We start from the raw sequence: 13,967 nt of genomic DNA on the forward strand, positions 1-13,967 counted from the left end.
TTTTTAACACATTGAATTATTATATCTAGAAGCTTTTTAATAATTTTGAAAGTTTTGAGTGTTTTTTTTTTCACAAAGACAAGTTACAATGAATTAACATGGATTAAATGTTAAAATATGTTACATTATTAATATTATAATAAATAAAATAAAATAGATAGTTTAGGTTTTATTTAGAATAAGAAATAAAATTCTATTGAATAATAAAAACAATAATATAACTAAATTTGTGATTTGAAATTAAAAGCAAAATTAATAAATATAACATAATAACTTAACCTAAATTCAACAATAACTTGTAAACAAAAGCAACAAAGTAACTTTATTACTAAGATTTCTCTTAGTTATGAGAAGCATAAAACATTACATAAAAGGACTATATAGTCACCTCACACTAAAGACATAATCTTAATCAATTAGGAGACAACCATTGTAACTCAATCCCATAATTCCAAGTTTCAAGAGGGTCATCAGGCGTGAAACCTACCAAACAAGTGTAAGATGTGCAACTCCCAATCCTGACTCTGATCTTATGGGAATTCATGGCCGAATCCTTTAAGTAATGACAACAAAGGGTGTTCATACAACCAGATCCTTCCTCAACATTTTTCTCAAATTGTCTGCAAATACTATTTGAAGTACAATTGAGTGGAGACTGAAGGATATTACTAGTGCAATTAAATAACAAGACTGTGTTATGTGTAGATATATTGAAAGGCAAACTTTCATCAAGCAACAAACCTCCCATTAAGAGATCAGAAGAATAACAAGTGTTCTTTAAAATAAGGGGTGGTCTAATCACAAGTTTGTTAGCACTTGGATCAATTCTAAGGATCTTATAGTAAGTTCCTGTTGCAGAAAGAAACTCTAACTCTTCATCATTGCAATAGATTTTGTACCTTTTATCTCCACAATTCTCATTTGTGCTCAGAGGATATGGAACAACAAAGTCTCCACAATTTGAACAAGAATTTGGGGTTGATGCATTGATTACCAAACCAATACTTAGTAGAAAAAGTTGAAGAAGTATCATCTTTATTTGAAGAATGAGACACAAGAGTGTGATCTATTTATACTATCAAGTAACACATTTATTTTTTGAGCTCAATATTTTTTATTCAAAAGCAAACATTTTATATAGTTTTCAAAGAAGGCAATGGGAGGAAATGAATAAAAATAAAATACAAATCATTACTTTTTTAAAGATATTGAGTTATATTACTTAAATTACAATAGTTAATTATTGCATAATTTTACAAAAAAAAAACAAACAAAATTTAAACATAATTAATAAAATAAATAATGTATAAAATAAAATGTAGGATATATATTTGGTGAATTGAGATGGATAATATATTTATTTAGTGAATAATTAATTATTATGAGTGTTATGAGTAAAATGGCACTACATTATGGGGCCGGACTTGCTTCTTTAAGGTGCTCCCATTTCCATAAGTGGTGTTCCAATTATTTGCTGTTCTTCATTTCTTTAACAATCTCATGCTTCATATCTTCGACACGTGTTGCTGCATTAAGAGATTTTAGATTCTTTCATTTCTTTGAAAGCTTGGATCAGGTGATTCAGGTAAAAATGTATGATTAAATATGGATAAAATGTAAAGGTACTTTCTTTCGAAAATTGGGTTTCAGAAAGACTTCACTTTTTAGAATAATGAATAAGGAAACATTTTGTGTGTATTATGTAATTTTTCAGAAAAAATAATTCTGGAAATGATGTTTCGGAAGAGAGTTATTAGCATTCTAGCTTTGTAAATTTACAAGAGATTTTGGTAATGGAAAACTTTTTAGAATCAGAAATCCTGAATATTAGTTTTGAATTCTAGATTCCTAATTCATAATGGAAATTTCATTCCGAAAATATTCCAGAAAAATAATATAAAAGCTACTTTTTGAGAAAATTTTGCAAACCAAATTCTGGAACTAAAAACAACAGCAAACACTGATGAACGATCAACGACAGTCACGACTTGCAGAAAGAACTCAGAACATCCAAATTTTGCACTCTACAGCCGTCGGAGCCAAAACCCTTAGAATTTTTAAAAATCAAATAAGAGTATTTTTATCATTTTACTTAAGTGATAGAGTACAGGTCCCAAATGATTTAGTGCAGAAAGCAAAAGCCCAGGATGCTGAGGAACAAGAACATGGCCTGGGCCTCGGATGGAGCTCCAGTGGATTGGAATGGCGAAAGGCCCACTACCACGGATTCGGCCTTGATGCTTGCTAAACCCATAACTCCAACTATGAGCAAGAATTTGATGGTTGTTTCTTCCGTCTCCATATATTATTTTTCTCTCATTCCATACAAAAATATGTAAAAATATATTTTTATCTTTTTTGTGTCACTTCCATATTTTAGATTAGGTAATTTTAGAAGTTAATATCGAATTTGAAAATAGCTTAATTATGTAATTTAAAATACATTTTAAAAAAATAATATTCTAAATTATGTAATCCAAAAGTTTCAATTTGATATGTAATTCATAAATACACTTGAAAAAAGACTTATGAATTACATAATCCTTCTAGATTATGTAATGAAAAAAGACTTATGGATTACATAATCCTTCTAAATTATGTAATTCAAAAACTATTAATGCATCTGAAAAAAGTACTTTCGAATTATGTAATCTGTAAGTTAATTTCAAATTTGAAAAACACTTATATGGATTACACAATTATAAATATTACATAAGAGCCTTTTTGAAAATACTAAATTTATGGAGGTGATAAGGTGTTGAACGAAAGAAAAGTCGAATTTGATAGATGAGGAGTAATGTGCAAGACATGTATTTGAATTATGATTATTGTACTAAAAAGCTTGAGAGTCCTTAGTGTCAGGGTTCATCCGTAAAGAAGCTTGTCAAATAACATCACTCTTGACCACAATTCTTTTTCCATTGTTTGGATATCTTATAATAGAATGAGCACAATTTTCATTCTACTGTTGGAATATTTAATGAAATGGATTTTTTTTTTAATTCTGTAATACCTTTGTCTTAGAAATATAAACTAAAAAATGTCATTTTTTTTCTTCAGTGGAAAAATAGGAAAGCTGAGCTTGGTGTGTTGAATGATCTTGGTCATGACTATAACAGTTAAATATTAAAGAAGGAGAGTATAATTGTTTATAATTTTTATATAAGAATAAAAATAGTAAATAATAATATTAATTATAATAAGATAAATATAAAAATAATAATAATAATAAATTAAAATTTAATTATTTATAGTAATACAAATAATATAATTATCTAAAATTCAAATCTACTCCTTTCAAATTCAAACACGCTTTCACAAATAACTTTCTGGAAAGTCATTGCAGGACAATGGGCAGGACTCACATTGTTGCAAGTAAGAGGTACACTACAATGCAGTATAAATAATGTAATCCAGTTGAGTAGATCCAATTTAGGTAACAAGACATGAGCCTGCTGCTATATATTTGCCACTTTTATGTCTAAATTGACCCTGAGAAGACCTTGATTAGGGACAAATGGGAGGGATAAAAATCTAAAAATCTAAGGTGATCAAATTACAGATGGAAAGAATATGCTGGTATGGTACAATGAATGTTCTTATCTTTGTGCCTGATCGGGTGTGTGGTTGTTTGTTGTAGATGATGAAGCTGTCCTACCGTTCATCATTCCATTATCCATAGGTGGACTGGTTCCCCATTTACCTTCTGATTCACAGGGCTCTATCACTTTCACGGACCCATCTGTCAATCCAACGGCAAATTGATTGGGCTCTGCTGGATGAGCCGCAACAACAACAGGATACACAGATTGGTTCCTGCAATAAGAATTACACAATATCATTCCCATATTCAGTTTCAATCCAAGGATTTTGCAAATCACGATATCATGAAATGACAATAAGACTTCACAATACATCCTTGAATAAATTTCAATGTTTTGAAACAGTAAAGGGTCACATAAATTTCATTGGGTTTCATGTACTGGACAGAAACTTACACACTTAAAGTCGCAGGTGAAAAGTACGTGGATAGTGCAATACGACATCTCAGTCTCAAGCTGTCGGCATCAAAAACCCCAGTGTTTCCATCGCAAAATGTAGCGTATATTAACTGACTATTGCAGGAATAAGCTGCATATGATATGGGAGCAGCCAGAACATCTTGAGGAACCCACTGTTAGGTTAACACATAGAGGAGGAGTTAGTTAGAATTAGAATAGTCATAAGTTTGTTATTTGATTTGCTAGTTAGATATAAATAAGAAAGAAGGAGAGGGGAGGGGGAGTGTGTAATATTTTTGTAGATTGAGCTTTAGCTCTTTGTGAAGGGGAAACTCTTGGAGGAGAGAGTGCTCTCCTATTTCTTGTTCTTTTCTTTTTATTCAATAAAAACCTTTCTTTTCTTCTCTTTATAATTCTTGGTTCCTAACACCCACTGCAGCAAGTTATCTCAATTTCAAGTTTTGACAGCAACAAGAAGCAATAATGCCATATAGAAAAATTCTCTTTACCTGCCGAATCCGATCCATTTTAGAGGCGTCATATATTGCCAACTGAGTCTCATGGGCTACCAGTAGCCGGATTTGGTCTGAATGGAACTGCACACGAGTATCACCTAAAGGAGCCTTTCCTGCTGGCAGTTGTATAGGAACTGATTTTCTTTTCTCCCATGTATCAATGCTCCATACACAGAGCTGTACGGAAATTATTTCAGTAAAGTAAACTTACACAAACAAAAAAGAAAAATGATACAGAACAGAAAATTATGTATTGGTACCTTGTATAAAAATGAAATGAAGTTAATTGTGATTCAATTTCCTTTTAGTCCAGAAAATACAACATTTCTAGAAAGTTGGCTTGTAAATTGAGTGTGCAGTCAATTATATATTATAATTTGATCATATCTTAGTCAACATTACGAGTGTAGGAATATATTAGTTCAATAGGCCCAACAACTCTCGTTAAGATTGACTCTAATATCTTTTTAGTAAATGAACTATAAATCTAACTTAATCTCATAAAATCAGTCAGTTTGTAAAGTAAGATCTGCACTCACTTATATATTATAATTTAAGTATGTCTTTAGTCGACATGAGATCTCCAATAAAGGGTATCCTATTATCTTATCTCAGGTAACATTGAATAATTACAACAATCCAAAGATGGGTAACTAAGAGATATCCCCAAACAAATCATTATGCAGATAGGCTTTCCAAATCATTGAATCTAAAATCAAAGGAAAACAATTAACGACATACTTGAGCATCACCACCAGATGAAACCAGGATGTTAAGGAAGGTTGAAAAGGCGAAACCAGTAATTCGCTTTTGGTGACCCTTCAAATTGGATTTCACCTAGAAGATACTCCCAAGAGAAAATAAGATAATTTAAAAAATAATAGCATAATGCTTAAAAAGAAGAAAACAGTTAAAGATAGTAAAAACCTCATCCACTCTAACATTATAAATGTAAATTGCTGAATCCTCCATCCCAATGGCTATGATGTTATTATCTTGAGGGTGGAAAGCCAGAAAGGTAGAGGCAGGGGGTGGTGGCATGAATGTTGTCATTACCTACAAGGAAAAAAAAAAGACATGAGTAAACAGTAAGCTTAGCAGCTGAATGAAATATTGTGGTTGTATCTCCGGACATGTACCTTGAATGTCATCATGTTAAATAACGAAACCTTTCCACCACAGGCAGACAAAACATATGAGTCATTCTTTGAGAGTGCAATGCAAGGAACAGCTTCATCAAGGTTGACACCCGAGACATCATTAGTCATAAGAAGACCACTGCTGGGTTGCCAATGCTGTGGAACAACGCTGGCAGTTGCCTAAAATCATATAAGCTTGAGAATTATGTTCTCTATTGAAAGAAAGGAAGTAATCACGAGCATACAGAAAAGTAAGGATTAGAGAGAGATTATCATTACCTTCCCATTGAGATTTTGTTCACTACGAGACCACTTCCACAGCTTCTGAACACCATTTGAACCAAGTGCCAATAGACCAGCACCAGAGTTTGTATACAAAAGTCGAACAACCTATGTATGACTCTTAAGAGTTAAAGAAGTTCACAGTAACAAAATTGTCAGTACAAAATGGCAATCACACTCTAATACAATCAACAAACCTTGCTGGAAGAATCTGTACTGTCCGGCATCGTAACTGACTGACATTGAACAGGATCAACAATTTCAGCCAGCTGCCATGGTTTACCTCTATCTATTCCCTCTTCCACAGTTCTAGGTTTCTCTGCATTTCGACCTGTGGGATCAACTCCTCTATTCTTCATTGAAAATGGAAAAATCAATCATGAGTTGAGAAAGGTATTATGATTTCAACCAATAAAGTACATAATTCAAGACCAATAAAGTAACTCCAGAAAATATAATCAACCAAATATGATTTCACACAGAAATACAGGCATCAAATAATATAAATATCCAAAAGATGGTCAGTCCTCCACGGTATGCAAGGGCATGGCACAGTGGAATTAAGCATACTTGAAGAAAAGGATGAAGCTGATCTAATATGCTTGCGTAATTGTTAAGCTATGACTAGTATATCATTGTCATCATGCTAACATCATAATCAGTAGAAGGGTAGTTCACAGGGAGATTCATACAAGAATTGGAGAAGGCCTGACAGGTGAGCTCCTTTCTACTTTACAGTTGACAGGACTAACATTAACAGCAGAAGAGACAGATGCCTAGATATCATAAACCATATGGGCAGTATTAATATGTATTTAGATCTAAATATCTAAATCAAAGAAAAGGTGAAGAAATATATCACAACCTTGATTGCAGCAGAGTCAATAGATGACCTCAGTGTTTCAAATCCTGGAGTTTCAACTGTTCTTAAGGATCTAAGACCACTGACATTAGCAAGAATTTTGAATCCATTGTCTGCAGTAGTGACAGCAAGAAGACTTCCTTCTTTGTTGAATCTCAAGAGTGGAAGGGCCTGACTAGATTCATAAAATTATATATGGTGTCTTTATAAAGTGTAAGCTATATTAAAAAAAAAAAAAGTTAAATCCACCTGTAATCCACCCTCTGCATCAGTGCTTGTTAGAAGATTAATGCTGTCAATCTCCCAAAATTTGATTTGGCCATCTTCACCAGCAGCCAAGAAGCGATTTTGGGTTGTGTCAAACTGCACAACACCAGGAGATTTCTTTCTGAACCCATTGTATGTTCTCTTAATAGCTCCTTCAGTTTCATTCCATTCAACAAGAAAGGACTCTCCGTCTTTACTAGTCCCACAGGAAAACAGTCTATAGAAATAAGAGAGGATAAATAGGGAACATGTTAATACAGTTCCATTTAATAATAAATCTCACTTAATCCAAACCCAAATCCTTCTTACCTACTTCCATCAGCACTATAGAGCAGTGTGGTATACCAATGGCCTGGGGCATCATAGTCAACCCTAGAGCCCATATTATCGTACAACCAGGCTTTTATTTTGCCATCAATGGCAGTTGAAAATACAAACTGCAATGTTACACTGACAACATTTAGTAACATAACATCAAATGTGTTTACAAGAATAATTCAATCATGGACAAATGTACACATAACTCATGTAAATACAAGGAGGACTCTTGGGCTTTGCTAGAATCAAATTACAACTCCTACAAAATCCAAAGAATAGACTGATAGAGAAAACATGTCATATAATCCTTCTACCTGAATGTTGTCCTTGTGATGAGGACAGATAGAATATACAGGTGCCTCATGCCCCTCAAAGTTAAATAGTTTCCGTCCAGTCAAATCCCACACCTATTAAGAGTCTCTTCTTTAGACAATATAACAAATGTATGCATAATCTAAAATTGCAAGGAGTAGATTTATGCACCTTTACCAACTTATCATCTCCACAAGTCACAATACAGAGTTGTTTATTTGGATGTGCAAATGCCAAGTCATTAACACCACCAATATGGGCATCAACCTGCATTGGCAAGCAATGTAAAACAAATTGCAAACACAATTTTGGTTACTTCTTAAAAGAAAGAATAATCTCACCTCTATGCGCTGAGCCAGCTCATTTGATCCAATGTACGAATACAAGTGAATCAAATGTCTAGTAAATGCAACACCTTCAGTAAAGAAAACAGTAAGAAATTTTATTGTGCCAGTTTCAAAATGGTTTTAAGGACATCACATACCCACAAAATTTCCATCCAGGCTCCATGTAACACGACTGACAGAAATAGGTGCATCTTTGACCATAGCTGCCTGAGAAAATTAAAACTATAAAATTCCAAAGGATTTGAATTATCAAGCACCAGTGACCACCACAACAATACACTTATTGTCTGGTTAGACCATAACCAAGGGTACTATAGAAAAGCAAATATTGTACAGTATAAAAACTCCTCGAAAAATGAAATTAAAAACCTGAAATGGTAATGAGCACACTGATTTATCCCATATCTTGAACGGCTTTGTGACCAACCTATCTCGCAACCCAAGTTCCCAAAGTGTAATTTCACCATTGCTAGAACCAACTGCTCAACAGAAATATGTCATTATGTTTTTGTCAGTATGTTAGAGCAAGATATTACACAAACTGCAATAAAGATAGAAATTACCAAGAAGAAAGGTTTGGTTCGAAGGATGAAAGTCCATGCTTGTCACAGAGGATCCTTGCTGCAATGTCATTGCCACTGTTCTTGGTAGATCATCCAGTGACCAAGAGGCTTGTCGAGTGGCAGGATAGGAAACCTAAAAGAATAGATATGAATCATAGTAACAAAAAATCACCAAACAGTACAAAATCAGGAGTCCTATACAGCTTTGGAGCAGAAAAATCATTGGCTTCAAGAATACCCAGATCACATTAAAATTAAACAGAAAAATTATCAAAATTACCTCCTCTGGAGAAGGAGCAGGCCGGAGTCTTTTCATTAACTGCTCATGATCAGCATTCTGATAATCAACCATGCCAGAAGTTATTGGAGGTGTTCTTGGATGCTTCAGGATAGACACTGTTTACAAAATGGCTGAGCATTAAAGTTATGAAATCATCTTTCGCTGGATTACTAAATATGTAGAATTCGAAGCAAAATTATCTTGATGGCATATCCAATTAAATAAAAGTTTAGCTGTCAGTCCAATAACGATAATTATTTTGAAATGAAGGTAAATGAGTGAAAAAGTCTACAGTGTGTAACATGCAAAATTTAATAAAACTTACTATGATATGTATAGACAAAAATAAGGTAACAACAGAATTTTTAAAAGGTTGTGGGGGAAGAGAATGGGATTTTAACCTTGATTCTGTAGGACAGGCATGGTTGATGCTGTGACAACAGCTGCTTGGACAGATGATGAAGCTGAGGCATTGACCATCCAACCAGCCAAAGCACTAGCATTAGCAGTTGCTGCGGCAGGGAGAAAGGGCTATATAAAACAAAATGGAAACAAAGTATTGATTTATTAATAAATATGGTAACTTACATTGTTATTAATTAAAAATATAAGAAACCCATTTTATGAAATGAAAGATATCATACACCATGAGCTCCAATTGAATTATAAACTGCAGGCTTTGCAACGGCAGCAATTGGAAGATTGACAGGTGTAGGTGCTAGAGGACCATTAGGAGGTGTACATGTGTGGTCGATGAATAAAGTCTTTATATCTGGGTTTGGCCTAGGGTTTTTGCAAAGCTGGTGCTGCCAGTTTAAACTGCATTGATTAGGGACACAAATTGGTTAAGAAATGAAAAGGCAAGAAATAACTAGTTAAAAAACAAATATATCTAATCGATAATAAACAACATATAATCAACTAAAACCATACACAAAAGTCTATCAGGTGTAAAATATTTGTACGTTCTAGAAGGCAAAAAGTCACACTTAGTTTTGCATTTGCCAAGTAGAAAAGAAGCCACTTAACTATGAAAAAGTGAATTAAGAAAAACAGTAAAGTCTAGTCAGGAGAGAGAAATAGAATCAGTTGAAATTATAAACTCACATCTATTTTAGTATATGACATAATGAATAAATCTACAACTACAGCATTTACACCTTTGATTGATCAACGTCCGCAATCTTGATGACCTAAGGGTAGGGAAGATAAGTTTGTCACGGAAAAGAGGATTTGCTTCTATTAGCTTTTTTAGCTCTATCAACATGATCCCTCGAGCAGTTTTGGTGTCACCATACTTGGACAGCTGCTCATTTTCCCTGAAATTTAAAATGCAAAGGGAAAACAAAATAATCTTACAAGTTAAATAATCTTGTAGGTCTACCGGTCATAAAAGGCAACATGACACAATTTGGTAAACTTAGTTCTTCACAAACTCCATACTTCTATTCTTTCACGAGTGTTAATCAAGATTCAAGAGTATTGACGTTTGACTGAAATCATTTTCAAAGGTGCCAAAATCAATGCTGTATTATATTAGACCATATGTTCAAGATAATACCTGAAATTACTAAGAGTTAAAAGCTGGGTGATTTCTTTGTATAGTTCCTCATTGAAGGTGGAGAAAATTTTTAAATCACCCACTAATATCTCAACAGCCTTTGCCTTGTCTTTCCTAATTTAACAGCACAAGAAAAAAACATGTGAAGTACCACCATCATAAGCACAAACATCATTAGAAAATCCCTAAGCAATTCCAGTTAATAGATACCTATCAAGTGCTTCCAGATATTTTTGCTTCCTGATTTCAAAGAATATTTTCATGGAGTATCTATTATCGTCAACTTTAGTAAACCCTGTTAAGTACTTCTCAAGTTCTTCCCATTCACCAGCCTGTACTTTTTCCTCAAAGTACTTCATATTGAAGAAAAAGCCAGATTCTTTCTCAAGCCTGAACCAAAAAACAAACATTTAACAAAGAAATAATCAGCAATGATAATGTAAAAAATAGGAGGAAGTGTTTAGCAAACGAAGAGAAAGAGTTTCCGATTAATTTTATCATTATCTAAATTCCACTTTAAGTGATTATGCACCTTAGCCTTTCTACACAAAAAGAAACCTCGTAACATTTAGGCGTTCAGCCATCGTATTCAAGTAATTCATTGATTTTCAATTTCAGAAAACCATCTAGAGCAACTGCCAGAAAAAGAAGTGCAATATATTTTGTTCTTCCCAATTTTAAGGTGATTTTAAGGTAACTGTAGTCGCAACGTGGTAACAAATACTTCCAAACCCGTAACAATTGTGAATACAGAAAACTTGAAAATTGTCGCAACAGCGAGGACAGTGACAGTTAATTAAAACCTACTAACCCTGATTATTAAGGATGATTGACTCTCGACACAGAACTCGGTAGTTGTAAATAGTATTTTTATGATACAGATGTCAACCAGATAATTCACTGGCACATGGCTCTATAATTCATTCACCCACATCCAAATTATAAGCTTCTTGGATTATAACATTACAAGGATATCCGTCAGCCTTAAGACAAATTTGAAAACATTCTTCCTCTCATTTCTCTATTATTTTTAGCTAATTTTGAATACAATTCACCATCTAAAACATCATAGCTTAAGCTGAAAGCAAGGTTTTAAAATAAGGTTCGCAAACAGAAATTGCAGCTCCAATTTCAACATTTTAGGGATCTATCTCATCGGCGGTATTGGCTGCATTTGTCCACAGTTTTTCACAAAATCAAGGATTGCGATAAAACAGGGACGGCAATTTAAATCCTCGGATGAAAGCATTTCCACAAGCAGATAAATAAATCATGTGTTTCCTTTTGTTGCATCCGCAAGTTCCCCAAATTAGAAAGCGACATGTGAGCAAATATTGTTATTTTTTAACCACGTGTGCATTTTTAATTTAACAAAATTAGGATACACCGGAGAAATTAAGTGGGCCAAGACCACCACACAAGGTTTAGGCCAATTTCCACGAAACACAGCCAAATTATATGAAGAATGGCCAAAACCATAAACATGTGTTGATCTCATGCCATACAATGATTTCTCCTTAGACAAACCACCAATTTCTAATGACACTTGAAATTTCAATAAGCAGTGTACCCATTATTAACAAGAATAAAAGAAAAGTTTTAGCATTTCAAGATTTTCCTCTGCTTTGTTGCACTATTGCTGCCTAGTTTCATTTTACATGATAGAACTTGCACGGAAAAAGAGGAAGAAGAAGAGATAAGGAGAACAAACACAAAACAGCAGCTAAAAAGAATAAAGGAAAAATTCAAAGCATACTCGCTTACCTGTGCACGGAGTCCTTGAACTTCTCCTCCTCCAAAAATTGGAGTATCAAGAACACTAATTCTCGGCTCAAAGAAGTCATAGCTGCTCCTCAAATCTGGAAAGCACCAAAAATCTCGATCCTCGAACTCCGATCTTCAAACACACAACACGCCAAAGAAAGAAAAACAAGAACAAGAAATCAAGACTATAGAAAACGACATAACATAATTCCCCACAAACAGAGACGAATCAGGGATGAAGCATGCAACCTCAACGTCAAAACTGAACCCAGGGAGGCTCCACAGCCTAGAATTTCTCAAGGATTTAGTGGTTCTTGAAGATTACAGAAGCTCCAAGTTCGAGAAATTCTAGGGTTTGAAAAGCTGCAGATAAGAAGAGGAGAGGAAGAGAGAGAGAGAGAGAATGGAGAGAGACTTGGACTCGCTATCTTCGATGTGTTGTACAGAGGAGTCTATCTTTTTCTACTGACCCATCAGACATAAGTACCTGCTATTATTTGATAAGTACGATTACTTATCAGATGGTACGTTATCATTTCATGAGTGATAAGTCACCGAGGGAGAGTGTCCCGGATTCGAAACTGCAATTCAAATGAAGTGAATATTCTCAGCACACGTCCACTCCGTCCCATCTTTTCTCTATTGTCGCTCTCCCTTTCACGCTATAATGAGTTTATTACTAACTCTTTTCAATGTCTCCTTCTTTCATTTTATCGTGATAACTCGGGGTTTCATCTCTCCATTAATTCTGGGACCACTAGGTTGTTGTTTTGTCACTATTTTTTGTTTTTTAAATTATGCTTTAGTCCTTCATTTTTGTCTCTCTGACTTGGTTGTGAGCCACTCTCTTTTCCTGGTATACTACCAATTAAGTACCCAGTTAAAGCCATTTTCACAAATGTAAATACTATTTACCTTTTAAGTTCATTTTTAAATACATTTTTTAAACAAATATTAAATACTAACGTAAATAATAAATATATTGTATTATCTTAAATGTATGTAAACACACTGTTTCTTTAACACACTATAATCAATTCACAGTTTATCACGGAAGTGTTGGTACGGACAGAAAAGTCAACTCAGTGAAAACTTTAACAACTTAAATAAAAAGTTATTTATAAATTAGTATATTTCCCTCTTCCTTAACTTAATAAAGGAAATATATTATTATTATTATTATTCTCCTTTTCTGTTTTATATTCGAACATTTCTGATGAATCTATTTTTTTTCTAGGTTGAAACACGTTTGAGATTAATTCAAACGTATTAGAATGAGATATAAGAGAAAAGATAAGAAATAAGAAAAAAAAATCATTAATACGATAATCTTTTTTTAGTTGACGATTAAAATAAAATTTTGATGTTTTCAATTATTTATTTAGTTTAATTTTAAAAATTTAACCACATATAAAAAATTTATAAATATAAAAAAGGTTAGACTTAATAATTTGAGTTATTTAACCTACTATCGTCTCATTTAAATCACCAACCCAATAATTAGAGGAGACCAGCATGTCAAACTATTATATAATTTCAATTAAAAAAACATATATTTTATAGTTTGGGTAGAAGTTTATTACTATGTATTGTTTTTAATGTTTTTATATTCTTCCAAAGTTAAAATGCACATTTGGTAGTTTATTGTATTCACTTATAAGAAAGTTATATTTAAACTAAACTTACATTAAGTTATTAATATACTATAGATTTATTATTTACTATATTTTTTCTAAACAAATATAATAAAAATAGA

General features: G+C 33.2%; 2 protein-coding genes across 9 annotated transcripts; both read right to left on the reverse strand.

Moving 5' to 3' along the window:
* Nucleotides 1–292: 292 nt before the first annotated feature.
* On the reverse strand, nucleotides 293–1,047 carry LOC150029690 (wall-associated receptor kinase-like 20). The gene has a single exon (XM_090300111.1). It carries the CDS (start codon nucleotides 1,031–1,033, stop codon nucleotides 413–415), a length of 621 nt encoding a protein of 206 aa, XP_090156237.1. The 5' UTR covers nucleotides 1,034–1,047; the 3' UTR covers nucleotides 293–412.
* A 2,279-nt stretch (nucleotides 1,048–3,326) lies between these two features.
* Nucleotides 3,327–12,827, reverse strand: LOC137814924 (topless-related protein 3). 8 transcript variants are annotated; one of them, XR_016514880.1, is made up of 26 exons: nucleotides 12,461–12,827; nucleotides 12,212–12,344; nucleotides 10,658–10,837; nucleotides 10,448–10,561; nucleotides 10,047–10,205; nucleotides 9,531–9,705; nucleotides 9,288–9,417; nucleotides 8,887–9,002; nucleotides 8,607–8,739; nucleotides 8,413–8,522; nucleotides 8,181–8,250; nucleotides 8,038–8,111; nucleotides 7,868–7,963; nucleotides 7,699–7,791; nucleotides 7,376–7,503; nucleotides 7,049–7,283; nucleotides 6,803–6,970; nucleotides 6,630–6,713; nucleotides 6,135–6,285; nucleotides 5,935–6,045; nucleotides 5,656–5,835; nucleotides 5,444–5,572; nucleotides 5,258–5,353; nucleotides 4,511–4,693; nucleotides 3,999–4,174; nucleotides 3,327–3,816 (listed from the first exon to the last, which is right to left on the reverse strand). XR_016514880.1 is itself a non-coding variant. In XM_068617878.2 (26 exons), exons 2-26 carry the CDS (start codon nucleotides 12,289–12,291, stop codon nucleotides 3,600–3,602), a joined length of 3,393 nt encoding a protein of 1,130 aa, XP_068473979.2. In that variant the 5' UTR covers nucleotides 12,292–12,344; nucleotides 12,461–12,827; the 3' UTR covers nucleotides 3,327–3,599. The 8 variants fall into 8 exon arrangements, 2 of the variants coding, with proteins under 2 accessions (XP_068473979.2, XP_068473980.2); XR_016514883.1 differs by having other exon boundaries at nucleotides 6,135–6,290; nucleotides 6,803–6,974; XM_068617878.2 differs by having other exon boundaries at nucleotides 6,135–6,290.
* Nucleotides 12,828–13,967: the final 1,140 nt, after the last annotated feature.

The sequence above is a fragment of the Phaseolus vulgaris genome, chromosome 1 (assembly GCF_051622355.1).
Source record: "Phaseolus vulgaris cultivar YP4 chromosome 1, ASM5162235v1, whole genome shotgun sequence".
NCBI classification, from domain to species: Eukaryota; Viridiplantae; Streptophyta; class Magnoliopsida; order Fabales; family Fabaceae; genus Phaseolus; species Phaseolus vulgaris.